Genomic DNA, 26,865 nt, shown 5'->3' with positions numbered 1-26,865 from the left:
TAAAATTTTGATTTGAATTATTTTAAAAAATAAAATAAAATAGAAGTGGCGAGGCATAAGATAGGAGGCAATAAAAGGATTATGAGCAAAATCATGTTCATGATTTCCAGCTGTCCATATCCAAGGTTGATGGGCAACATATCTCCGAACCTTTTTTCAAATATCTCATAAGTTACTATTATTATTGAAGTATAAAGTCTGATCATATTTAAAAGATATCTTGATAAATTGGTTATATTCACAAAGAGATAGAGCCCCGGTATTTATTATAGTTGAATTGAGCTTTTTTAAGTTTTTATATAAATACATTGTTATTTCTCTTGAGTCTCCTAATATAATATTAATAAGAAACCTAATATGCCAAGGCCTAGCGTTGTGTTTTCTTCCCACAAAACTAGCACTGTGTTTGAACTGGGCTCATCTGGAGTCACCAAAGAGACAAGCACAGTCTTTCCCACCTGATCTCTTTTGTATTATATAGACCTTAATTACAATTATCAAAATTTAGTAAATGTGTATTATTAATAATTGGTGAAACTTCACCTAAATTTTTATTTTAAGAAAAAACAATTGTAAAACAAAAAAATAAAAGAGGAAGATAAAAGAAAGATTCCATTCACATCTTTAAAAAGAAAAGTAAAGAGCCATAAATTAGAAATATTGACAATAATTTAGAATGATGAGATCTTGGGGTCCGGTTCATCATACCCTGATCTTACCTAGAATTTTGTCGTTTGCTTTTTGACTTCAAATTAATGGGTTTGACTCCATTGTCACCATCGAGATAGAGACATTTCTTGGATTAATAAAATTATGTGTTATAAATTATAATAAAGTTATGTCTCCTAAGAATAATGTTGGCCATGTTTTAATAATTGAACCACGCTTTGATTTGGTGAGGACTCAATCCAAAACAAGGTTTATTACTATTTCAAATCTCAACCATTATAAAAATGAGATTAGATGAGAAAAAAAAAAAAAAAGGGAAAAATTATAATAAATCTTAAAGTTAAGGGTAAAACTAAAAGTTTGATGATTGTTGTTTGAAATCTATTGTTGGTATCTCCCAGGGTCAACACATATGCAGTGGTGGCTAGGGCCAACTCCCCCCTCCAAGCAAATGTCATGAGAGCGATGTCAAGGGAAGTTAGCGAATCTCGAAGCTGTGACAAACTTTCATATCCAAGTGCATGGATCACAACTTGAGAAGTTAGGCGAGACGGTAGTTGTTCATGTCTAAGGCTTGTGGAACTGGTGGTGGGGGACGTAAAACAATAGAACGATAGAAGTGTGGGTTGTTATGCAACCAAAACCCCCTCCCGCTCCTTCTCCTCTTGATTTCACGTGACAGAGAGACCAAACTTTTTCTTAGTTTGACGAAATCAATCAAGACACAATCAATTGGGGTTTAAGATGAGGGCGGCATGACAAGGTCGTATAACTTTTGGATTAGTATTAAACAACAGTTGAATCGTGGTAGAGGTTGATTTGTTTGATTCAACCATGGATAAAAGCAACCTAAGTACTGAAACAATATTTTTTCTTAATTAGAACCGTGAATACCTCCGGTCCCCGATCAGGGTTTCAGATTCATGGTGTTGGCTTCTCCAAGTTGAGATTTTACAAAATCCTAGACTGAGAAATCTGTATGCATGATTCAAGCTGACCAAAAATAATTAACAAAGACCGTGCTTATCATAGCACATAAAACAATCACCATGCTTGACCACCTCTATGATCTTTCCACATTGATAACTATGGCGGGTCCAATCACACCAAACCATGATGGTCTTAAACCTGAGCTTCATAATTAATTTGCAAATACTTTTCCCGTAAATCAAACCATAAAATTAATATATAAAAACATAAGGGACTTTCAGATATTATGATGCCTGAACATGATCATCATATCAGACTTATTCCGTAGAAAAACTCTCTCCACTACTTGGAACATCTTCATACACACACAAGCTTTCTTTTTCACATAGGATAGTGCAATTTTAAAACTGTTCTCAAGCCAACACGTACTCTGGTTAAAGTTAGGGTTATTGGGATCAAACATTCTCGGTCAATGGAGGAAGAAGAGGCTGAGTAAGGGAAGCCTTGATGTGGGTTGTTGTCCTTGTGTTACCATGTTCTGGAGTGGACTGAATCCTAGCCCTCTCCTGTGAAGCAAACTTCTTTTCTTCACTTTTGCCCCAGAGGACAAGATACAATCCCACTATGATCAGCACTGCACCAATGATCCTGTACATCATCAAACATTTAAAATTTAAAGTTAGTGTTTGATCTGAATGGATTTCAATTTGAAACTCTAACACAAGAGTTCAACTCGATATTAACTTGTTTGTTTATTTAATAAAATGATATTATTATTGTTTATTTTATCAATAGTATTATTTTTTTGTTAATGAATTATATATCAATTCAAATAAATTTGAGTTAGATCAAATTCTAAACTATTTCAAATCAGATCAACTCCACTTGTACTCAATTTCCCTCCTTAGGAACTTATTTATTGTGTTTTTTCCCTTTTACCATTCAAATGCTGATAACCTCAAGCTTTTTCAGGCCTCGATTAAACTTTAGGTCAACTCAAGCCACAGCCCTGGTAGTGGTTGGGAGATGGTATGATAGGTCAGCTCGGTTGGACTTCGTCAAAAGATTATCAAAGGCATTAATTAAAGAAAATAATAGAGTAAAAAATGTCCATCAATGGACCCCGTACGTGCATGATTCATGTATATCTAGAGTAATGAGCACACTGGTTTAGTGGGAAGTTGATGAAGAAGAAGAAGGACCCACTTACCCTCCCAAATAGAATTCTTCGCCTAAAGCAATGGAGGCCATAATGGCGACAACAAGAGTCTGAACAGGCTGATACACAGCCACGAACACAGGACCTCCTCTGTCAATGCACCATATCTGTACGGCGAAAGCAATTCCAGATGCCACCACTCCCTGCATGTATATTTCCACATCAAAATTTGCTCATATATCGTTTTCAAATGTACCCACCATCTCATTACTTATATATTATATATCATCAGTTCAGTACAACCAAAAGAGATGTTTACAGAAGGAATGCATTAAATTATCACATCTTATGACAGGAAGAACTGGTTCGCACATGTCCAAAAGGTGCAAACTTGCCCTTTTATTTTGATTGAGATTTGACATACTTTGACATTTCCCAAACTACACGAGATTCATGGTCCTTGACAAGCCATTTTGATTTATTGAAAAAGAAGATATCAAACTACTAAACGACACACCGAAACCAATACGCCAGGCACATTGCTTGTGTCCGGATCTTGACTGGCGTACATAAACAAGATGCTATTACTTGCACTGGAAGTCTGGATCTTGAGTTCCATTTTTGAATCGTAAGTTGTAAGTTATGAGACTATAACCATATGCAGAAATGCAAAAGAAAAGGTGTCTCCTTAATCGCTAGATGGTAGGATTTTAAGTGTAAGATAAGATATTTGAATCTCTTTGGACTCACTAATCTGAAGAACTACTTTTGAGGTATTGTCATTCCAAGATTTATATCATTTGATGTATGAAGCTAGCACACACCCAGTCTATATCAGTGTTGGGGCATGCGGAGCCTGGTGATATATTAGGATTTTAAATACAAGGCATAAGATTTGGATATCAAATCAAAAAGTATGAGAAAATATAGTATTCGGTCGGGGCTAGGAGAGAACTGGCAGACAACCAACCTACATGCACGTCAGGACTATCAACTGTGATGGTAATTTGGGATTCTAAGTACAAGTTTTATACTTGGATCTCACGTGAAATAATGACTTCTGATGTGAGTCTTCGATTTCAACCGATATTAGTGTGATTGTGTTGAACTAAAATTAAAAAAATCGCACAGCCCGGTTTCTGAAGTAATTAATGCGTGAATCAGTAACGACATAGAACTATGAGTTACTAACCGCGTAGAGGATAGTGAAAACTTCCCCACCATTGTGAAAAATCCAAGCCTGTGAGTCTCTCTCAAAAAACGCAGCAATAATCAAGAACTGAATCAGTCCAAAGAAACACGTATACGAGGTGACTGAAAGCCGAGCTGGGTATTTCTTGAGAATGGGTGCTTGCAACACGAGCCAACCGGACCAAGACAGGCAATGGCCAATGAGATAGACACAACCCAGGGTCCAGTTCTTGCCCTTTGCATCCCCCAGCGAAACAAACATCGGCGTGGGTTGGTGTAGCGGAGGAGCCGGGCTGTATATCGTTGGACCCTTGTATAAAGTGATTACGGAGGCCCCTGCAACACAGCAGGCAGTTCCAAGCACTTTGGCGATTCCATCTTTTCGGTCTAGTCTTACTTTCTCTATCCTGGAAAATAAGAAGCATAAAACATTTAAAAAGATTTTCGGTGGGCAACATATACACTTACATAAATGTAAGTTAATAAGAACTATAAAAGAAAGCAAGCCTGGGCATGCCTTAGTATTGCGGCCATGAGAAAGGTAATGGCAGGAACGGAGTTTTGGATTGCTGAGGCAAAAGTTGGTGATGTGTTGTCTAAGCCCAGCAAGTAAAATCCTTGGTTTGCTGTTATTCTGTAAAGTTAAAAGAATGTGAAAAAAATTAGAGTTTGTTATTTTCTAATTAAATTATTCAGGTTTATAATCCAAGTTCAGTGATGAATCCGGGTATTTGTATTTTTTCCCACTGTTTGTTGTATAGCTTATGAGTTTTAAGAGTTTGATGAATACCCAACTAGCGCAAGTAAGAAAAACTGAAGGAGGAGATTGAGAGTAATGGCTGGCCTCTCTTTCCTGTACAAAGAAGAATTCTAGAACAAGTTACACATCATTTAAAGAAGTATATATAGTTGAAGATTTAGTGGTAATTTTGTTAGTGATGTACTTTTCCAGGAAGTATGCAAATGGAAGGAGAAGAAGCAAAGCGATGATGTTTCTGTAAACAGGGAACACAAGCTTGCTAATGCCCATATTAAGGGCAGCTCTAGAGACCACATGGAACCCAGCATATCCAAACTGCAAGGCCAACATGGCCATGTGCAGCTGGAGCCTTTCAGGAACATAACACCACATTCTCCTCCCAGAACCTGAGGCACCTGTATCAGCCATTGAAGCTAATACACACACAGAAAAGAAGAAGCTTCAAGAGATTGAAGCAAAATGCAAGACAAAATTTACAAGAAAGCAAGAGTAAGAGAAGAGAGGGGAGAAGTTGCTGAAGATCAATGGAGTGTATAGGTGAAATAAATATAGTCGAAGAAAGTGAATGCTGTTGTGGAGAGTATGGTCCACAAGGGCCATAGAAAGCCGCTCTGTCAACTGTTACAGGGCTTCATATGTTTCTGGCTGTCTCCCACATTCTTTTCTATTCCCACTCATGCATCTTATTGATTAGCTGACAAGACAAACCCAATGCGCACTACTAAACTACACACAGTAAAATACAGCGATAAAATTCAACACAGATGGAAAGAAAGAAAGAAATAAATTAAAAACAAATTGACAGATTATAATCTTAGGCCTTCTGTTTTGGCACCATGCCATTAATGATGATAATTTGAGAGAAAGGAAGAAGAGCCGCCATTGATAGATAGCACGCACGAGGGGAAGGTCAAGGTGGGTACCCCATGCGTTCTCATAGCCAATCAAACCCCACCTCAAGCTCCCACCTAACACTTCTTCCGTTTCCACTATTTTATTATAGCCTAAGCACCTTCCACTTTCCATCGTCTTTTCTATTTTATATTAATAATATTCTTAATTGTCCGTATATATATACTTCCTTATGCCTTCTGTTTTTTTTATTCTTCAGTGTGCAACTTTCTTTTATCGTTATTTATATAAATAAATTTCCATACGCTGTTCAGGCAACCATTCCATACAGTAAGATATAATCCTAGTTGGGATATAACTTAATTGAGTTGGAATTCCTGACTTTTTCATCTATAAGACGATGCACTAGGGCATGAGGTCTTGCTGTTCGATCAGTGGGCAAAACCCTCACTCCCCGGTGAGTGGAGGGGAGTGCAAGTATAGTAACCCTAAGCTCGTTACTCGTTTTTTCTTATATAACGGATAGAGCGTTGCCAACAAAATACTATTTGTAATTGAAGTTAAGGTTAGACCCAAACCAAGATGATTCAGTTTTAAAAGTTGGTTTAATTTGTTTAGCTCAATTCTAATTCGTTTAAGTCAAATTTAAGCTAAGTTCAAACCAAAAAGGTTAACTCATTTTTTAAAATAAGTTAAACTTGAGTTTGAGAAAGTTTGGTTTGGTTTGGTTTGATTTGACTCACAATCTAAATAGTTGACTTGATTCAGTTTAAACTTGACTTATCACTCGTTTTGTCAATAAGTCATGAACTCAACCGCGAATCTTAGTCATAAATCCAAACTACAAAATTGAACCATATACTCGAGCGAACTTCAAACTTTGAGCTCAAGGATTGGATCTAACTCAAGCCAAATTCAGGTCACCCTATTTTTATCTCAAGCCGAAGAGTGTTGAGCTCGACTCGATGCGTATCCATTCCTAGTTTGAATTTCTCTCATGTAGAGTCATTTTAGAATTTCTCTTATGAATAAAAATTTTAATAAAATTTTGTTTAGTAATAAGAGTTCAAATAGGATTTGGTTAAAGATGATAATCCTATTATGAATAAATATACTATTCTTTTGCATAACACAACAACAATTTTACAACAAATACATTCATTATAACAAAAGATGTGATAAAATATTAAATAATAATTACTCTATTTGACATAAGGTAAAATATAGATAAATCACACAAATTTTTTCTCTTTATTGTATAATTGTTTACTTGATTGAACTTGCACGCAATCTCTTGTCCATTTTGTATTTGTTGGACAAAAAAATATAAAATATAGTGATCGAATTCATATTTATTATACTAAATAAGTTAATATTTTTACAAATACAAAAAAAAATAAAACTTAAATTTTTTTAAAAAATTTTAATATTTTACTTTCGTTAAAGAGCTTATCAATCCAATATTATTTATCAATAGGTGGAAAAAAATTTTATGATCAGTCTCATCTAACATAGATTAGGGTTCACCAATTCTCGAGAATTAATGTATAAAAATATGCACCACTTTGGTAGAGGACAGAACCACGTATGGCAAAGTAGCAGCCAACTGAGGCATCCAATTTTTTTAGGCCTATTGTATGGAATATTATAGATCAGTAAAAGATGGGAATTATATTAGTTTCTATTAATTAATCTTAATTGTAGAATATAATGTTATAAAAAAAATTGTATATGAGCTAACATTTATTATAATTTAATTTAATCAATAATTCTGTAAAAGTTTATGAATAAACTTAATACGATGAATAAGAATCATCCAAATACTCTTTATAAATTATAATTGTCTAAATCTCCACTTTAAAACCTAACTTATCTAATAAACCCTATAGGTTCATTATATTCAAGTGAATTTTAAAAACTCTACGGTTCGAAAAATATGACTCATCAAGTATTCTTATAACCCTATAAACCTTATTTCAATTCAATATTCTCTAATCATTGCGATGATACGTGGATACACTAAATTTAGTATAACATAAAGGTATAGATCGTTCCCTTAAGATGCCTAATGGAGTGTTCCCACCAAAGTGGGGTTGTGTTTTGATATCAACTGAAACCCTACTTTAAGGGACATGTGGCCAGCCATGGAAGAAAACATTAGCCTTTTCATCTTTAAGAGTCTTTGAATAATCAAAAAGCAATGCTACCTTTATATTTAATACAATATTATAATAATAATGATAAAGGTTAGTCTAGTAGGACTGTAGGAGGAGAAGAACTGGGTCTGAGTCATTTGAGCCGGTCTGCATGAACCAGTCCGTCACCACCCTGACCAATCCAGTTGTGATCTTAATTGCATTTCCACAGCTTCAGTCTCTTTTGGCTTACATAAGTAAATACATGCCTGATTTGAGTTGGTCGAGATTTGAGTTGACTCATTCAACTCCACCACGACCCTTGTTAACAGATAGACCATTGTCAAGTTGGCGATTATGAGTTTACATATAATGAACCTGGCTGAGGTTTAACTCATCAAAATCTTTGGACGCCGACAAAACTATGAGTCAGAAAGCAAGCATGCATTGCTAATACATATAATTAATTAGCAATAATAATATTTAAGTACGTCAAGTAATTAAGATTGTCAGTTGCTTTGAAAGGCGATCAGAATCATATCGTGCTGAAGAGCACTAGCATGATGTTGAAGATGTTGCAGACAACGTGAGCTTTGTTTCTGCACAGACAACTTGCATGGATTATTCTGTTGAGCTTTCAATGGATTCATTAATTGATTGAACGAACGATGAGGTCAAGTTGAAGCTAGGGCTGGATTCGATCCTATACAATGAAGGAGGAGTTCGGTTCAAATGGGCATCTTAGATTGATATGGGTAGTCGTATCTAAAGCAAGAAATGTAAGAGATTGTATTGTAATTTGTCTTGTGTCTTTTTGAAGCAAGATGGTGGACTGTATTGTAATCTGTGTTAAATCGTAACAGAAAACGTTACAATACTGTTAGTATAACGTCGTTTGTTAAGTCTATTTTATATATAAAAAAAAAAAAGTCATATATTTTCGTTTGCCTTTAACAGTGAATAGAAATCAATTTCGAATCTTTTTCATACCCCAGATCTAGTTTTTCTTTCTTTTACCATTTGCTTAATTTTTTGGGGCCAAATCCGAACAAAATTTAATTTAAAATCGGCTCAAATTCAAAAGAGTTAACTTAAAATTAGTTTAAAATCAATAAATTATAATTCAAATTTAATTTGAAAATAATTTTATTTTAAATTTGATTCAAATTAGTTTATACTCAAATATTTAAATTAGATCAAACATTGCTTGTTTTATATAAAAAGTTGGAACATTATCTCAAACTCTTCACGTTCAATTCAAACTCGAATATTTCAAATTGAATTATACTCTTCTTGAAGTGGGCAACTTTTAAGGCCACCGCTATAACTTGTTTATCAGTAAACTTGAAGTCACCAGTTGATATTGATGCCCCTCATTAATTCATAAGTGGGTCATTGCTTGATTGTAAGTTGTAACATTACAATGGATGTCACTCAATGTTTATTAATCAGACCTACTGATGCAACAACTCACCAAGACCTAGCGAAAAGAAGAGTCCATCTGAAACCAAATATTGAAAACCTTTCATCGATCTTTTTCATTGTCTGATTCAAGTTTTTAAGAGAAAGAGAAAACAAAAACGCAAAAAGAGATGAAAAAACAAAACTCAATTATTGTTACCAGGAAGAACCTCAAGTGTCATGTTCTCCGAATAATGATAAATCTCCTGTTTTCTTTTTATTTTTGCTTCAATACCCAGTATCAATTGTTAGTATTATATCTAGAAAATCGTATCCTGTGGCTGAGATTGACCCACTAGTAATCAATGATATACATCTAGGGCGGGGGCCCTGGAATGATACTTGAGCATTTTTTATTTGCAAAGATCAACATGAAAGCGGAATTATAATGAGATAAGGGCTTTAATTTCTTTTGATGGAGAGAAAGAGGTTCTGCTCCAGACACCAAAACATGGCGTATCATTAGAGATAATTTGGTTTCTGGCTTATACATTTGGCTAGTTATCATTTTTTTACTGGAAGATATATATGTGCATGCTGCTTCTAGACATAGAAAACAACAAGAACAGTTATGAATTATGAACAGATTCGATTAATGGAGATAGCTAGAGATTTAGAAGGAAACCAGGTCTCTTTGGAAAGATCCTTGTAGCTTTATGCGGGTTGGCTCTTTTTCGGTTTATCACTTTGCTAGCAGATAAAAGCACTAGTGATTCTTTATTGCTTTTGCCTGGCTCTTTTGGCCCATAAAGTGATTCCATCCACCCACTACACACAGAAATTTGGTGAAACATTTTCCATTGCTTTTGTTTCAGAGTCCCTACATGATTAGACAGGTTCATTTTATTGTACAACTTGCGTCTGCATTTGGTATTGCTATTGCTAAAGGCTTTTATTTTATGAATGCAGATTAATTACTTTGACTCAAAACCTACTCGATTATCACGGGTTATGGGTCTTAGTCTTTCTCAGTCCGATTAGCCAGACTGATAGTCGGATCAAGACATAAGAACAGTTGACATATATACATAAATACTTACAATGTGTACCTAAATGAATGTTATGTTTACGTTAACAGGTTTATTACGGTTAAACTGCATCTCAACACAATTTGTTATCTCACACATGCCTAAGTGACCCATGTTTTTCATAGAAACTTATCATCCATTATTATGCAATCAGTTTGTGACATGTCGATGTTTATATCCGTATTTATACCATTATTAATGCATAAATTACATTTGACTTAGTAAAATAAATAATTTGACAGAGAATATAAAGAGTTTGAAATGCAAAGATATTATGTGAATTATATAGTATTTAGTTCGAGCAAGAGATAAATTAAAAACAAGACTATGTATATCTTTTTTTAATATATAAATAAATACATATTTATATGTATCATTATATAATTGGGTGTTACTTTATCATATAATTATTAGATACATCTTTTATACATTTGTCATTTCAGAATGTAGGTAGAAGCTCTCCTACCTAAAAGTAGTGGGAAGAGTGGGTGCAAATTTCAGTCATTTTTATGATCTTTTCAATATGTCATTTTTATTTTCCATTTTTATTTGATAACATTTCATGTCTATCTTTTATTATTTAGAGCAATCACCTTCTACTTTTTCTGGGATAACATAATCAACAAAATTCATTAGACATCTAAATTCAATAGGCGTATCTTTTTATGCAATTACACAATTAACTCTTCTTCTTGTCCTATATATTCAAGATTTTACCAAGAAACAATGATACAATTTTTGTAACTCATACAATTATTCTCTCCGAATAAATTTTATAATATAAAAATAAAATTTAGGCTTCCGAACTGAATCAATTTAAAAATCCTCTATGTTGATGAAGTTTTCACTAGACTTACAAGCTAACTTCGAAGTAGATTTATAGTTTAAATAGTTTAGATCAAGATTAACTTATTTGTTTATCAGATAAAACTATTTATTTTGTTAATATTATTATTTAACTTTTTTATAATATTATTCACTTATTAATATGTCTTTGGTAATATATTCATTTGAATTGGATACGATGAATTTAATTTGAGTTTGAGTCAACCCCAAACTTAAGATAGAATGATCCCTTCTTTTGACATCCACGTTCACAAGAAGTGAACAAAGTCTCTTTTGCGTTTCAATTATAGTGTACTATCGTGAAAGAATTAAGGGTCCCTCAGCATGGGCACGTTTGACACACCACCAGTAGTAGCATTTAAAGCAATAACATATAAAAGTCGAATTTTCAGTTGATGGATTTTATTGAGAAAATATATAGCTTTGGAATCCTTAGAAAAAAATTAATTAAAATGATAAAAAGAAAAAATCTTATAAAGTGGACAAAGAAGATTCCTAGTAGGTCATTTTCAAGATCCTCTTGGACATGGTCGTGGGTCTGACAAGCTGAACCAGTGTGCTACACATTGGTAGCCATTCACTTTCTAGAAGAGCTAATTTCCAGGCATGAGCCATGTTGGGTTCCACATCCCACTCATTGGGGCACCATTATCTCTGTGATTTAGGTAAGATGTCTTTAATTAGGTCAAAAATAAATTCAAGTTGCTAACTACATCTAGTATTTTTTTTAAATAAAAAATTTATATTGGATTCGAGTCAAATTGAACCCAAATATATGAGTTGGCTCAAACAATATTCGAATCTATAATAATAAGTTCAAATTCGAGTTAATTGGAGATGTTGGAAGAAGATTATAGGCGGGCATAAGATGTATTATAAGCAAGAGAAATAGTATTATGAGTGAGATGAATAGTATTATTAGAGAGAAATTCGAACAAAGCTACTTAACTGAACTCCAACTTAAATTCAATTTGAATTCTGTCATTCAGTCGGGATCCAGGCCCTATGGAAAAAACCATGCAATATTACAACCAGCCATATTAGGTAGTATCATTTACCAACGCTTCATCGTGGCCTGAACACAAAATAAAACAATTATTTGCATTAGTTACTTATGCTGAAAGCATAAAGAGATTTTGTTCGTCGATTCTTTGTTTTCTATTGAAGCAGCCGAAAGCCAAGTAATATATAAACTTGCCGAAAGCTAACTACTTTTCTCCTGAAATCAAGAGAGGAATAAGCATGCATCTTAAACAACAATATTATAAAATCACCAAGCATAAAGCATATTGCTTCCCTATAAAACCAGGATTGAATCGGATTTGCATTATTTAAACTTAGATCTAATGAATTGAATTTAAACCACAGATTAAATTCATTTTTATAATACAAACCGGGTTCAAAATTTATGATTTGCAAGGGTATTACATGCATTGAAGATTTGATACAAAAATCAATAACAAGATACATGAAAGCTGATAGGGTTGCTCAAACTTCTCTTCTACATTACTATTTAAACTGCCCTTTTACATTTGTCAATACTGATTTCGATATACATAGCATTTTTCCATCAATTATTTATATTATATTATATTTACTTTGAAGTGGTGAGGAAACAGTGGGCAAAGAGTACTAGTTTCCCTTGAAATTTATTAAGTTTAAGACAATTGAATAAATATGAAAGATCCAAACGAATTGGTTGATGTGAAATGCCACAGTTAAAGCATTGATGTGCGCATAATGATGATATTCCAGAAAAGAGCCGCAGCCTCGTCAATATATATATATATATATATATATATATATATATATATATATATATATATCATAGAATTATTCATCTATATGTCCGTATAGTGGCCGGCTAAGTACCAGATTCAGCTCAGTATAGGTTTTATTCTCTATCTGCAAAGAGAGAGAGAGAATTCAACTATTGTTTTCCTATTCAGACTGAACAAAAGGAACTAATCCAGGTCAAATGATAGTTAGTCTAATGAATTGTTTGAAAATGATTTTATCTCTTTTATTTTTTTATAATGTCAATGTCAAAGTCAAAATAATAAATATCTATGAGTGTTTTTGATGTTTTACGAAAATCAAAGTGATATTAAACGAGAGGAGTATAAAATGAAGGTTGGAGCTTGCGAAAAATCCCTAAGTCCACAAGCCCTTGTTGTTAAATTAAAAGCTTTATTTTGTCACGGCTCCATTTCACACTAATCTCCTCTCCTCTCCTGTCCAGTAAATCCTCTAGATGCCAATCAATCTCATCATTTGTAACTTCTTCTAATCTAACACTAATCTTATCATTTCCAATTCTAATAATTTTTTTTGACACTGCTATCATCATTTCAACCGAATCTAATGCCAATCTTCTTGTCACTTTGGACAACTCATTCAAATAATTGATCTAATGATTCACCTACAATCTAACATGATTTTCCCAATTGAATCACAATTCAATTCAAAACAATCTAATGATTACTTATAAGCCTCAATTTGACTAATTGAATCAGTTAATCTGATCCAAGTTTTAATATCATTTTGTAACTTATGTGAGGGGATCTTCTATTTTATCATTTTTATTATGTACTAGGTTAGGTACTTAATATATCACTTTCATATTAATTAATTGATTATCCAACAAAATGCATTCATTTTCGGCATAAATTAATTGATATTGGACTTGCTTTCCTCGTTCCTTCTCTCGACATGCCCAAGCAGCAGTCATATCAAAAGATGGAAAGGAAGGTTCCAAGGGTTTCAGCTAATATAATGAATTTATCCCAGGCTCGTGTTTAACCTGAATGAACTAGACTAATTAACCATATTAAAGAAAGAGTTGAATTTGTTTTCAGATCATCGCATCGCTAGGTTTTTAACTGCCCACCCATAAAATCAATATAAAAAGGCTAGTCCAGGTACTGATGAAATGGAATTGTGATATAATGATTTGTAGGATACATTCCTTACCAAACAAACTCGATTTCAGTTTCAACAATTATAAAATTTTTCACTCTACAGCTTTATAGAAACAACTATATATAACCATACGTAAAAATGACCTAGTGATATGATGTTACCAGAAAAATAAAAAACCTATTCCAATTATAAAATTTTGTAAAACATCATGCTTATGTCAACATGATGGTGAATAAAATGCATTATTGACTCAAATCAGACTAACCATTACATATCAGTCAAACCGGTTCGGCTAGAAAGTCAAGTCTTTAAAACATAACATAATTTTGAGTCCAACATATCTTATGCTCTCGCAATTGCAAAATTTTGCAAAACAACGTCCTAATGTATGGCTACAATATATTTAAACATCAACTGCAGTGAACACCGGGTACCAGTTTGACCAACTAGTCTGAGTTATAAAACACTGCATAAAACTGAGTCGAACGAACCTTACCTTAATGCATTGTATAGAGGGAATTGAACATTGGATTCTGCCGTGAACTTTGGAATTCTGAATCATGCGGGCCGATAGCTTTTGACTTTTTGTGGGTCGTTTTAGAAACCCAATCCACTGATTCCAAAGTTGAGCCGTCACTTCCTTCTTTTTGATTCATTACAGCTACCAATGCATTCTCCCTTGCATCGCCAACCTCTTTCTCCTTTCTCTTTTTTTTATCATGTGATGTGTCCGGAGGCTGGGTTTCCATTTACTAAATACCCAATTCAAAGTTTCCAGCCAGAGGAATATCATTATAACCATACAAATACATACTATAAAATAAGAAAACATGAGTATATACAAATTTAGACCAAGATTAAATTAGTTAACCGAAAATACAATTTTCAACACAAGTCCAAGCCTAATTTTGGCCACTCACCTAGTAATAGTATGCCTAATCATAAACCAACTGCTGAATGTCTATAGCTTGCGTAAATGATACGAACCTGGGAAAAACTACACCATAATAGTTGTTGAGATTAAGAACGTAAAGCCCTATAAACACTATAGTAGTCCTTCTGTTAAAGGAAATTTCTGAATTATATATCCTTTTTTTTTATTCCTTTGCTTTGCTAACTATGGCTTGGCTGCTGACATTACACTATTATCCTTTAAGGGTGGGCTAGTTGCTTGTCTCCATCCAACAAAGATAGCAACTAAATAAAAGCGTACTTAGTGCCACAGTTATAGAAGAACATTGACTTATTCAGCACCTCCATCCTCAACAGATTTCTTATATTCTGGCTTTAGCTCATAAGTTCCCTGGTTGGTTCCTCTCTTATTGTAAACGCATAGCTCATTCAGTATCTCTTTCAAGAATTGCTGCAGAAATATCACCATTCATTAAGATGTTAGGTAGAGAAGATCATAACTGGAAAGTGCAGAGGGTAAAAATTACAACTTTCATTAAAGTAATCTTAACTGAATGTACAACATCAAAAAAAATCTTCATTTATTTTAAAATTGACTAATGAGCCATGATTAATGATTCATACAAAGAGGGAAGAGAAAAACAAATGATAAGATGAGAAACATACCGCAGGTTGATCAGTCTCCTGTACAAGCTGCTTTAAAGCCCAATTTGGTTGTCTTTCAAATAGCTTGAACATTATATCTTCCAATTCTCCACGGTCCCTTCTAGTTCTTTTCATGTCTGATTGTTTAACTAGTGCTGTTTTCTTCTTATCCTGCAATGGATAATTGACAAGTAATGAGGCACCCATCTAAATGACATTCTTAAAAGTGCACACGATTTGCATAAGTACAACAAAAATATACAAGACTTTATCTTTTTTCCTGAAAACAATAAGATCATGGTTCTGTAAGTTAAATAATCCATCTTATGAATTTAGCATATCATTTACAAACAAACTGCCAAAGATTCCCAAACACAAATCTAACCAAGCATTTCATTATAGCAAAGCATGACAGCTGTCAAAACTAGCCAGTTTCATGCCATGCACATGCTGTGCCTCTAGAAACAGCAATATGAACTTCCCAGGATAGGTACAGTGTGTGAAGAAAAAACAACATGTAAGAAGTCACTTTTAACTAAAGCATTAGTTAGTGTGCATGAGAAGAGAAAGAGCATCAATACCTTAGAGGTGGATGAAATTAGGCCAACCATTCCAGGCATTGGCCTCATATGCACTCCATGGTCTTTATCAATTACCTTTTTAACATGAAAGCAGGAGTAAGAACTTTTTCAAAATGGCTACATCAAACCAGAAATGCCATAGCCATAGCAATGCAGACTTGAATGCCCCACCTGTATTTGTCTATTCTTGATCATGGATTTATTTGTCCTTTCACGACATAATTTGCCGTATTCCTCAATATTTTCTTCATAAGGCTTCATGTCAAATTTTTTTTCCACAAATCCTTCAAGTGCAACCCTACCTGATATAAAAGCAAATATAATCACTATGTTTAAAAAAAAAACCAACACAGTTCTGAAGTCACATACAGGAGGAGAATTTAAATTCATGTCCCAATAGAACTTCATTTTTACCATCATGTTACAGTTATTTGCCTTAGAACAGCGACAGTGACTTCTTCCATTAACCTTGAAGGATCTTTGTAGTTATTTCACACCATCAAAGAACTTAAATTTCAATTCACCTATCAAAGCTCTTCAGCTAAAAGTTCATGATAGACATTATACATAAGTAATTTCCTATGCACACACACAAATTTGTTTCCTTCCTAATTAGTTTGTAAAGAGCACAAAACGTACAATGTTACTTAAAATTAAAGTGGCAATTAAGCTGCTCATTCACCAGAAGAAGCTGAAATTTGAAACAACTTAGCAAAATAGCAATTGCCATTTACCATCAATTGTTACTTAGACTTCATTTTGTGCTCAGTCCATCTTTTCTATAAAAAGTAGTTTCTCATGGATAGCAAATGTACAATATAGCCAGATAACTATTTAAATTCATTGGCTGCCCGCTCAATTGAACAGTATTTAACAAGATGCCAACAGTTACTTGGATTTATAATTTTAGAAATAAGAATAAATATATAAAATTATAAATATCTTTTAACCAATTCTTTGCGTTGCAAGTCAACATGGAAGAGTGAGAACCATAATACAGAACAAGAGCAATTTAAACAGAACTGCTACAAATAGCTAGATACGATAAGAGCAAAAGCTTAGAAAGTAAGAATAACAATTCTCACCTTGATTTGTCTCCGAAAAAATAGACATAGGAACAATTTCTTTAGCCCCATTCAACGTATAACTTTTTGGAATGTTCACAGATTCAGAGCCAACCATCTCCATTTTGTACTGAAAACAATTTGAGAAACAAGTAAGTAATTAAAGAACAAATTATTTAATAAGATAATTATCCTAATGCCGCAAGGCAATAAAAAATAACAAACAAAACACAGGACAAAATGAAAAACTTACAATATGACAAGAAATAAGAGCATCAACACTCTTTATGTGCAATAAAGAAAGCTTATCTGAGAGTGGAAAGACAGAAGCGAAAAAGCAAGTTTAAGTTATCTTTGCTTAGAAATTTGCACACCTCTTTAGCTATAGTGCATGGTGGTGCTGACACCCATTCATTCAGCCGTTATCAAGATGCATTAAAGAAATAAGAAAAACATATGTTGAAAGATCCAGCAAATCTCATGTCATTTTTGCACAATGAAATTCTTAAGTAAATGACTCCTGATGCAAGTAAGTACTCACAAGGCAGCTATTGCAAAATAATAATGATTAAAGCAGGAGAACTTCTTCAAGAGTTGAGAAGATCCATGATGCAGTAACAATCTACCTGTTGATAATTTGCAGGCAGGCTATCTAAGGATGCAATAAGATTTTATCCTTATCATATAAGTAGCTGTTATGAAACCCAAGAAAACAAACAACAAAAATGAACCACACTCAACACAAGATAACAAGTATTTGCGCGGAAAACCCAAAACTGGAAAAAACCACAAGTAGATGATGGAGAATTTTTTCACTACGAATGAAGAATATTACCAGATGAAGATGTGATTATTTCTTCTCTCTGTGTGAGCTCTTAATCTTAGCTCATTCTATTTTGTGGCATACTCTTGATCTCTTTACATACACTTTAATACAAATTTTATATGCAAATCCTAGCTGATGATTACTTGACTCTGTTGCATTTCCACAACCATTCGTACCCACACTGCAGCATGTCACTGCAATCCACAGGTTGTACCCGCTCTATTGGACTAGACTATCAAGCGGACAGGGTCACCACTATACAACCGCAACATGTTTTCCAGATACAAATTGAACGATCAAATGAGTTCCAAGCAGTTGAGAACTTGAGGAACCATTCACTCAAACCACAGGTCAAATTGCCCATCCATAACTACTAACGTTATTAATAATTTTTAATTGTACTTCATATTCATAACATTGATAATCTAGGGATTTCATGCTTTTCCAATAGGAAATTATTGCAGCAAAATATTGAATAGTAAATAAAACAGATCATGAAATAACATTAAGCAATAAATTGGAATGAAAGATAATACCTTCTTGTCAGCAGGTTGAAGAGGATCAATAGACTCAATAACCTTGGCTATACGTTGAAAATCTGAAGAAGCAGTATGACTCTGCCATGACTTAGCCACCACCACTGGACACTTCATTAACCAGACCTTTTCACTAGCCTTTACCGTATCTAAAACGCCGCCGTTACTGTGATCGTCCTCCATCTCTTAACGAAATTTTGTCTTTACTGCTAGTCGAGTCGAGTGTTTCTAGTTTTTACCAGTATTTTGTCGTCCGTGCCTTTTCACTCCCAAACGCTCTTGACCTGACCAGGCCCGACGGATTTTCCATAAAGCTAGAAAAGGATAATAACTAAGGGCGAAATCACCATTTCCTACCCGAATTTTGATGAGACTACCAGTTTACACTTTAAAATTAAAAAGTCTATTTGTACACCCTTCATCCTTTTTATTAAGGTAAATAATTAGGGTTTCACCGTAAATGAGTCATTTCGTTGGTGATTTATTTTATTTTCTATAATTATTAATCACATACGATGATTTAAAAAGGCAGTTTTGGAGGTTAAATGTTATTTAATTTTAAAAATATTATAAATTTATTACTAATAGAACGAAGGATAGATTGGGAAATGTCATTCTGAAATTTAATGTGTAAAAGAGTTTCAACGGAACAGACTGTGACCAGGAGGAGCTTGCACACAATAATGTCCACTTTATGAAAAGCCCAAAAGCTACTAGAGTCTAATTTCGTACTTGCGCAGCAAGGACCTAAACTGGGCCTAAGCCCAATTCTTTGGGTTATAATCACTCAATGTCACATCAAGAGTTTAATTAGGCTTTCAAATTTTCCAACCAATTTGGATGCTATCGCTTTTACTTACCACAAGCATCTTTTCAAACTTCAGTTACGTATAGAACTAGAATTTGTCTTACATCATAATGGGTTTTGTAGGCTCATAAATTAATGCAAAAGGCAAGAAAATGACATCAACAATTATAATTTGCACGTCAAATACACCATTCAAAGGCGCCAAGCAACAATTTGAATTATGATGCCACATGACCACATTTCAATATCAACTAAGGTTGCGTCAACTTTCATTTCGTTTGTTCTGTAGCGCAACTTGCAGACGACTCGCCAATCAAAAGTATTTACGTGTCACAATTTCATTAGCTTAGAATCACTATGGTCGTGGATTCAGTCCTGCCCGGCGTATAAATATCTATGCGCTCTGATAGAGCCTCAGTATTGGCAGTTTCGCCTGCTCTCTTCCTACCAAATGGACCGTGTCTTTCTATATTATCTCCTCCTTCTGTCTTTACTATCTTCTGCTGCACTCGCGTCCACTTTATCGTTTTACGATGACTTTGACGACGAAGATCCTTTGATCAAGCAAGTTGTTTCATCAGGCGACGTCGACGATCACCTGCTGAACGCAGAACTCCATTTCTCCCTCTTCAAATCGAAATTCGCCAAAAATTACGCTACTCAAGAAGAGCATGACTACCGATTCGGCATTTTCAAGGCTAACTTGCGCCGAGCCAAGCTTCACCAGATGCTGGACCCCTCTGCCGTCCACGGCGTCACCAAGTTCTCTGACTTAACGCCGTTTGAATTTCGTCATCAATTCCTCGGGTTGAACAGGCGCCTTCGGCTCCCAGCCGACGCTGAAAAGGCTCCTATGTTGCCCACCAATGATCTTCCCACTGACTTCGATTGGCGTGACCATGGGGCCGTTACCGGCGTTAAAGACCAGGTGCTCTGTTCTCTGTATGCATATTACACTTTCTGATTATGATTTTTTAAAAACTTTTTACTAAAAAGTTCTATTTCTTTCTTAGGGTGCATGCGGATCATGCTGGTCTTTTAGTACGACTGGGGCTCTGGAGGGAGCTCATTATTTAGCCACTGGCGAGCTTGTGAGCTTAAGTGAACAGCAGCTCGTCGATTGTGATCACGAGGTTGGTTTTGAATCATCCCATTTTTTCATCGATTTTCATTAGATTTTTGATAGGTGAATTTTGATATTTAGTTATGGGTTTGTTTTCATTACAGAATAGCATCGTACTCATTAAATTTTTAGAGCCAAAGGAAGTTTCTGGCCTTGTTGCTCAATATGAATTAAGATGGAGAACTTTTATGTAATGCTGTTCTGATCTTTCTTGCTTGAAGTGCGCATGATGTGGTGATTAGTCTATATGGTATATAATTTAGTTTAGGGAGAAGGTAGTTTATTAGTGGAATAAGAAAACTTGGTATTATGAAACCCAAAGAAAACAAAGAAAACCCCTCTAGGAGAAAAGTCATCTGCAGATCATGGAAAGAATTTGGAGATGAGATGAAGCCAATTATTTGTTATCTTAATCTGAGTTCTCAATCTTGGCACATTCTCTCTCATTCTCTTTACATACGCATAAATGCAATTTTTATATGCAAGCTCTAATTGATAAGACTTTAAACACGTGTATTTACTAGTCATATTTTTGTTACAAGTCATATCTACACCGTAACAAATCCTAACCGTTGCATATATTTAGATGTATTTGTAAAGTTCCATACTTAAATTTGAATAACCCTATATGAAATTTGGATCAAACATAAAATACCTTTTCAAGTGTTAGACATGGATAAATTTATTGTTTTATGACTATTTATATTTGTTTAAACCTAGTGATTCTTGGTGAAATTATAGCAGCTTGGATATATAATCTTATCCTCAATGAGATAATTTTGTATTATTGCAGTGTGATCCAGAAGAATATGGTGCTTGTGACTCTGGGTGTAACGGTGGGCTCATGACCACTGCCTTTGAGTACACACTCAAGGCCGGAGGACTTGAGCGAGAGGAAGACTATCCTTACACTGGCAAAGATCGGGGTCCCTGCAAATTTGACAAAAGCAAAATTGCTGCTACTGTGTCTAACTTCAGCGTTATTTCCCTTGATGAAGATCAAATTGCTGCTAATCTAGTGAAGAATGGCCCTCTTGCAGGTAAAATAGCTACCTTCAGCCGTTGGCAATGCTTCATATACAACTCTCTGTTTCTTGGCTGTCTCGTGGCCGTGGATTTTTCACCACTGGTCTTACTATAAAGTTCATGATTGACAAAAATTTATCTTCCTTGAGTTTACTAAGACTAATTGGATTGACTAATTAGTATAAGTACGGCTGCAAACATGTGGAGTTCCTCGCACTCTCTGTTTGACTCAATTATTGTCAAGCTAATCTCAAACTAAAGTTTATTATTGTTTGGCCTAAAGACTATAATTTATTGAGCCGAGCTCAAGTTAACTATTTTTATCTCAAGCTCGAGTTAAAAACTTTCTAGTTTGATGAGTTTGAGCTTTATGTAAATGCAATTGAGCCAAGTAATACTTGGCTCGACTCGATTAAAACCCTGAGAATAAGTAGTGACAATATGTTTATATTAATTACTCTGTTATGCTTTTGCAGTGGGGATCAATGCAGTTTACATGCAAACATATATTGGAGGAGTTTCTTGCCCATACATATGCGGCAAGCAGTTGGATCATGGAGTACTTCTGGTGGGATATGGATCTGCCGGTTATGCGCCCATCAGGTTCAAGGAGAAGCCTTTCTGGATCATAAAGAATTCCTGGGGAGAAAACTGGGGAGAGAATGGATACTACAAGATATGCAGGGGTCGCAATGTATGTGGAGTGGACTCCATGGTCTCAACAGTAGCAGCAGCCATCCACACAACCTCGCACTAGATATTATGGAGGTCACGCTTGTCAAATGGAGTGCTTGTAAATACAAGTTATAATATAATGTGTGTATCATAATATATTTATCTGATACTGTGAACATGCTCAGTCAAGGGACTTTTCATGCTGTTGTGTTGTGTATGCTGGTGACAATTGCTTGTTCATTAAAATGGTGATGTTATCTATTTATGGAGCTGCCTTGTAGAAATCTTCTATTTCCAATATGTGTCACTATGTTTGCCATAAGATGATTACTGCTTGGAATTATAGACAAAAATGCCTTGATAAATCATATGAAACTGTGTGCTGGCCCTGACTAGAGTTTGACATCTAATGTGAAAAGGGCTGCATCAAGTATGATAGAGTAGTATATGAACTCCTTGAGTGGCTAAGAAATGAGAGGCTTAAATTGAATGCATAATTTGCACCATGATGTATGATCCTGAAAATTACGTATGTGAGTGCGGATGTAAAGGCGGATTCATATATACCGTCTTTAGAACACATTCTAAAAACTGGATCTAAGTTACAGGAAAGGTTTCAGAGGACTAAGCTTATGCCGTGACCAGATCGGCAATGGAAAAGTTTAGCTAGCCACAACCACAACCCCAAGAAAGTCATTTAAATGTAACACCTCAAAAGCTTTACGGGGCTATAAAATGGAAGGTCCAAACATACCTCCAAGGTGGATTCATTACATGTTGCAGACTTTGTCAAGAGAAACGAGCCTGCCTTTGCCTCTTGTTCCCTGAAAAAACATAGCTTGCAAGCCATTTCCCTCAGTCTCTTCATCTGCATGGTAAAATAATATGTGCAAACATAAAACTCAAGACATACAATTATATCACATATATTTACAAATTTAATGAATTCTTTGGGGAAGCAAACAAAATCCAAGAATGACAACACTGTCATCTGCAATGCATATTTCATTCCATGAATTGCATCAACCTTCCAAAACTGAATGCCTAAGTATCATAGATTTCTTTTCTCTTCGCAAACTTCCTTAGTAGTCCTCAATATACAAATATCAAAAAATATATTGAATGACCAGATGATCACTTTCCTATTTAAAGTATACCTCACATTCAATACATAAACAATTTGTTATCTCCTGACAGCTAAAGCATGTGGCTTGATGAGAATGAAACCTTAATGTAAGGATATACCTGTACAACCAAAAACTTATATGAAGATGCAATGGAAGATTGACAACACACACTTAAGCTGCGTAGGTCTGCTGGAACTGATTGTTTCCAGCATTAAGCTGCAAAATAAGAATGTAGTCCCTGTAACTATTCAAATTAACTTCTATTGAAAAAAAAAAAACCAAATCCCTAACATAATGAAAACCTATAAACAAATCAAGAATTTGTACTCAGGTCTTTCGATCCAAGTGGAAGATCCAAGAGTTATATTTCACATAAAAAAGTTTAAGTCCCTAGTGTGAGATTTAAATAATTTAAACTCTCCAATCTCAATAACAAATTCTCGGTGTGTGATTTTTCTGAAGTTTGTACCATTTGTAAGAATTATGCCCTTGAGGCTAACAGAAGGTAATGCAAAACTAAGGCGCATGGTGGGAAAATATGCGATCACAAATACTAGGAATGAAACTTGATCTCATATTAAAAAAAATTAAAAATTATGTCCTCCAATTTCAACAACTAACTTTTACAAATTACCAGGAAAATATTTCACAAAGTTCATCTTCGCGTGCTTATTTTTTAAGTAACAACAGAATGTTCAACTCATGATTTTTAACTATAAACAAAAAAGAAATTAAATGAAAACCGATAGCTTACGTCTTTAAATTGAAATTGGCAAAGTTCTCCGAGATACGTGATTGGGAGATGAACTGATTCGATAGGAATGGCCAATTGTACCAATTGAATCGGCTTCATCGTAGTGCATCCATCGTCGGCCAACATTCTCCGACCACTTTTTTGTTATACGTGATTATACAAACGGATGTGCTTATCATAATTTCGTATTTACAACAGCCCATAATCAGAAAGAATAACAGAACGATCAATTTCTCAGAATCCTCATTAATGTAAATATTTCATTTTCATTTTTGTTTTTAACTGCGGATCGGGAGACCTTATCCGGCGTGTATATTTATTTACTAGTTTGTCCTTTTCATTGCACGTGATTCAATAGAATAGTTTTAAATTTTACATGATTCAACGACATCGTTTAGGTATCCACATTAAAATTTCGACTCCACAAAACGCTATGTAGAGCAAAGACTTTGGATTTTGAAGTTGAACTCAATCCATATGTGAAATGAATCAAAAAGAATGTACCACTTATGATTGGATTCAATTCTAAACGCAGTAGAGGCCGGAGACTTGGCGTTCAAGTCAACTCATGTGTGGATTGAGTTAAAAAAATACGAATTTGGTTTGGATTTGATCCGACTTACTCAAACTCAAATTTGAGTTTAAATCAAACGAGTTAAGTTTAAGTCAAAGATTAAATTCATTTTTACAAAATGAATTAAGTTTAAAACAATTTAAAATTTTGAGTTTAAATGGCTCAAATTGAATTCATAGTTAAATTATTTTTTCAGTAAAATTTGAACTTCTATCAATTTTAACTAAATTTTTTTCTTCAGATTGATCTAAAGGTGGGTTTTGTTCAAAATCGGTTTAGATAAAATCCAATATGTGTCATTTTTATTCTCTTTTAAGACACAACAGAAATGTAAGATCTACCTTATCAAAAGAACAAGTTAGTGATGAACTTCATGTTGTATAATACATACAAGTTAAGGCATGATTAGCAATAGGCCAATGGACTATTTCTTACCCAAGTTTTGATACACTCTCAAAGTTACACTCACAGGATTTGAAAAACCCAAAATTCCACCCATGAGCCAACTATAGTTAAAATTTTCTTTTTGAGATAGGAGTAAAATCGTTATTTTATTAATAATATTAAAAAAATATAAAATTCATTGTATTCCCCCCCCCCAAAAGTTTTAAGAACTATCAACTTCACTCATATCTAAAGTTTTTTAACTTTAAAAAGTCATAATTTTCCCACCAAACCTTTTTTCTTCTCTCCTCCAACCATCATCTTCAACGTTGACGACATTCTCTCTTTACCTTAAAATGTTAACTAGCGCATGATGAAGCACAACAACCTCCCCTATCTAGATCTCTTTGTCGGATAAAGAGATCTAGAGATGCAAGGTTGTTAGTGTCAAATATGGTGGTCAAAGGGGTAAAGAAAAAAACCATAGGTTTGGGAGGGGGGTGAAATTGTGAAACTTTAGGTATGAGTGAAGTTGTTAGTTTTTAAAACTTAGAAGGAAAAGTTAATGAATTTTATATTTTTCTTAATATTATTAGTAAAATAATGATTTTACCTTTGTCTCTAACAGAAAATTTTAATAATAATTGATCAATGGGTGAGACTTTAGATTTTTTAAATCTAGTTGGTGTGGCTTTAAAAATGCATAAAAACTTATGTGGGAATAAGTCCTTTGGCCTTAGCAATAATTGTCCTTAACGGATATTATTCAATGAGCGAGAGCAATCCCTGCAAGTTCTTCCAAAAATTTCTCTCTGAGTGGAAACAACAAAAGAGGAAGGAAAATTATAAACCCAATAGAAAGATACATGCAATGAAAGTGCGGTAAAGAGATGTTGTTTTAAGAAAGATCACCATTAAAGTCTTTTGTCCCGTTTCTCGTGCTGAAGGCCAACTCCTTTGATGACCATCTAGAAGTCCATAAAGTAAAGTTGTCTGTAAATCACAACAAAACCTTATATCTAATTAAGCAATGTAGAAAGCCATCTAAAAGTAATTCATCTATCTTCAACACTTTATATTAGCAAGCTCTCTTTATTCAACCATGCATGCAGGGTATTAATATTGGCACATAATCTGTGCTGAGATCGCCGGTCTAGCGAAAAACAAATTAGTTGCAAGATTAAGCCCTTAAATATACGTTTCTGCCTCAAATTTTGCCAGAATAATGCGTGGCATATAAATGAGTTATCTCTCTTTATAATATTTTAGGCAAAAGCTAGGGTAAAAAATAATGAATAGGTTATCAGTGACTGCAATACCATATGCGGCGATACTGAAGATAATGGGGCCAAAGGTGAAAACATTCAGTGTGCATGCAGGCGCAGCAACAGCCATTAATCAGCAGCAACAAATTGAATTTGGGCCACTTTGTTCGTAGCTAGCAAGAAAACAAGAACAAACAACAATGCCAAGACGAGCTGACTTACAATAACTAATTGGCTCGCATGCGGCTGAGCTGACCACCACCTATGACGCTATAGGTCTATGTATATTTTCCATGAAACCTAGCTAGACTGTCTACTGTAAGAAACCCTAGCAATTCTTTTTTGGAAGGCTTGGCCTTTTTGCTAAATATTGTATTAGGATGATTGGGGGACCAACGACCAATCATACCATGTCGTTTTGCCAAACTATGAGCTCGTTTTGGCAACAATATGAACACCATCGACCAAGTTGCAACAAAATAATACAGCAATTCAGTGAAGAGGAAAGTCTCACGGGTAGTTTTTGTTACTCTATCTATCCAATTCAAATGGGCTCTTTCATGTGTATGTAATCCGTAGGGAATGGGATCCGAGCTGGCTCGAGCCATACGT

The 26,865-nt window shown here is 34.5% G+C and overlaps 3 protein-coding genes and 1 long non-coding RNA gene across 4 annotated transcripts; 1 reads left to right on the top strand and 3 right to left on the bottom strand.

The window, feature by feature from the left end:
• Positions 1–1,825: 1,825 nt before the first annotated feature.
• Positions 1,826–5,243, bottom strand: LOC123202829 (protein WALLS ARE THIN 1-like). Its single transcript, XM_044618977.1, has 6 exons — positions 4,894–5,243; positions 4,740–4,802; positions 4,467–4,583; positions 3,951–4,356; positions 2,810–2,961; positions 1,826–2,247 (listed from the first exon to the last, which is right to left on the bottom strand). The coding sequence occupies exons 1-6, from the start codon at positions 5,115–5,117 to the stop codon at positions 2,055–2,057; spliced, it is 1,155 nt and encodes a 384-aa protein (XP_044474912.1). The 5' UTR covers positions 5,118–5,243; the 3' UTR covers positions 1,826–2,054.
• A 9,499-nt stretch (positions 5,244–14,742) lies between these two features.
• LOC123202831 (general transcription factor IIF subunit 2-like) lies at positions 14,743–18,834 on the bottom strand. The gene is made up of 6 exons (XM_044618979.1): positions 18,518–18,834; positions 17,177–17,285; positions 16,263–16,393; positions 16,092–16,166; positions 15,532–15,681; positions 14,743–15,316 (listed from the first exon to the last, which is right to left on the bottom strand). Exons 1-6 carry the CDS (start codon positions 18,698–18,700, stop codon positions 15,197–15,199), a joined length of 768 nt encoding a protein of 255 aa, XP_044474914.1. The 5' UTR covers positions 18,701–18,834; the 3' UTR covers positions 14,743–15,196.
• An 898-nt stretch (positions 18,835–19,732) lies between these two features.
• LOC123202830 (cysteine proteinase 15A-like) lies at positions 19,733–22,433 on the top strand. The gene is made up of 4 exons (XM_044618978.1): positions 19,733–20,253; positions 20,339–20,458; positions 21,242–21,488; positions 21,951–22,433. The coding sequence occupies exons 1-4, from the start codon at positions 19,777–19,779 to the stop codon at positions 22,229–22,231; spliced, it is 1,125 nt and encodes a 374-aa protein (XP_044474913.1). The 5' UTR covers positions 19,733–19,776; the 3' UTR covers positions 22,232–22,433.
• Positions 22,434–22,610: 177 nt separating this feature from the next.
• Positions 22,611–24,661, bottom strand: LOC123202832. Its single transcript, XR_006499088.1, has 3 exons — positions 24,031–24,661; positions 23,395–23,492; positions 22,611–23,017 (listed from the first exon to the last, which is right to left on the bottom strand). It is a non-coding gene; the product is annotated as an uncharacterized LOC123202832 (long non-coding RNA).
• Positions 24,662–26,865: the final 2,204 nt, after the last annotated feature.

Source organism: Mangifera indica, chromosome 19 (genome assembly GCF_011075055.1).
Source record: "Mangifera indica cultivar Alphonso chromosome 19, CATAS_Mindica_2.1, whole genome shotgun sequence".
Classification (NCBI taxonomy): Eukaryota; Viridiplantae; Streptophyta; class Magnoliopsida; order Sapindales; family Anacardiaceae; genus Mangifera; species Mangifera indica.
This window is presented reverse-complemented; position numbering and strand designations above follow the sequence as displayed.

Coding starts and splice junctions, on each gene's coding strand:
- LOC123202830 (XM_044618978.1), top strand. CDS start 19,777: ATGGACCGTGTCTTTCTATATTATCTCCTCCTTCTGTCTTTACTATCT. Junction 20,254..20,338: donor TTACCGGCGTTAAAGACCAG/GTGCTCTGTTCT, acceptor TTTCTTTCTTAG/GGTGCATGCGGATCATGCTG. Junction 21,489..21,950: donor GAAGAATGGCCCTCTTGCAG/GTAAAATAGCTA, acceptor ATGCTTTTGCAG/TGGGGATCAATGCAGTTTAC.
- LOC123202831 (XM_044618979.1), bottom strand. CDS start 18,700: ATGGAGGACGATCACAGTAACGGCGGCGTTTTAGATACGGTAAAGGCT. Junction 17,286..18,517: donor TTCAACCTGCTGACAAGAAG/GTATTATCTTTC, acceptor AATTGTTTTCAG/TACAAAATGGAGATGGTTGG. Junction 15,317..15,531: donor AGGAGACTGATCAACCTGCG/GTATGTTTCTCA, acceptor ATATTTCTGCAG/CAATTCTTGAAAGAGATACT.
- LOC123202829 (XM_044618977.1), bottom strand. CDS start 5,117: ATGGCTGATACAGGTGCCTCAGGTTCTGGGAGGAGAATGTGGTGTTAT. Junction 4,357..4,466: donor CTCATGGCCGCAATACTAAG/GCATGCCCAGGC, acceptor CTTATTTTCCAG/GATAGAGAAAGTAAGACTAG. Junction 2,248..2,809: donor GAAGAATTCTATTTGGGAGG/GTAAGTGGGTCC, acceptor GATGATGTACAG/GATCATTGGTGCAGTGCTGA.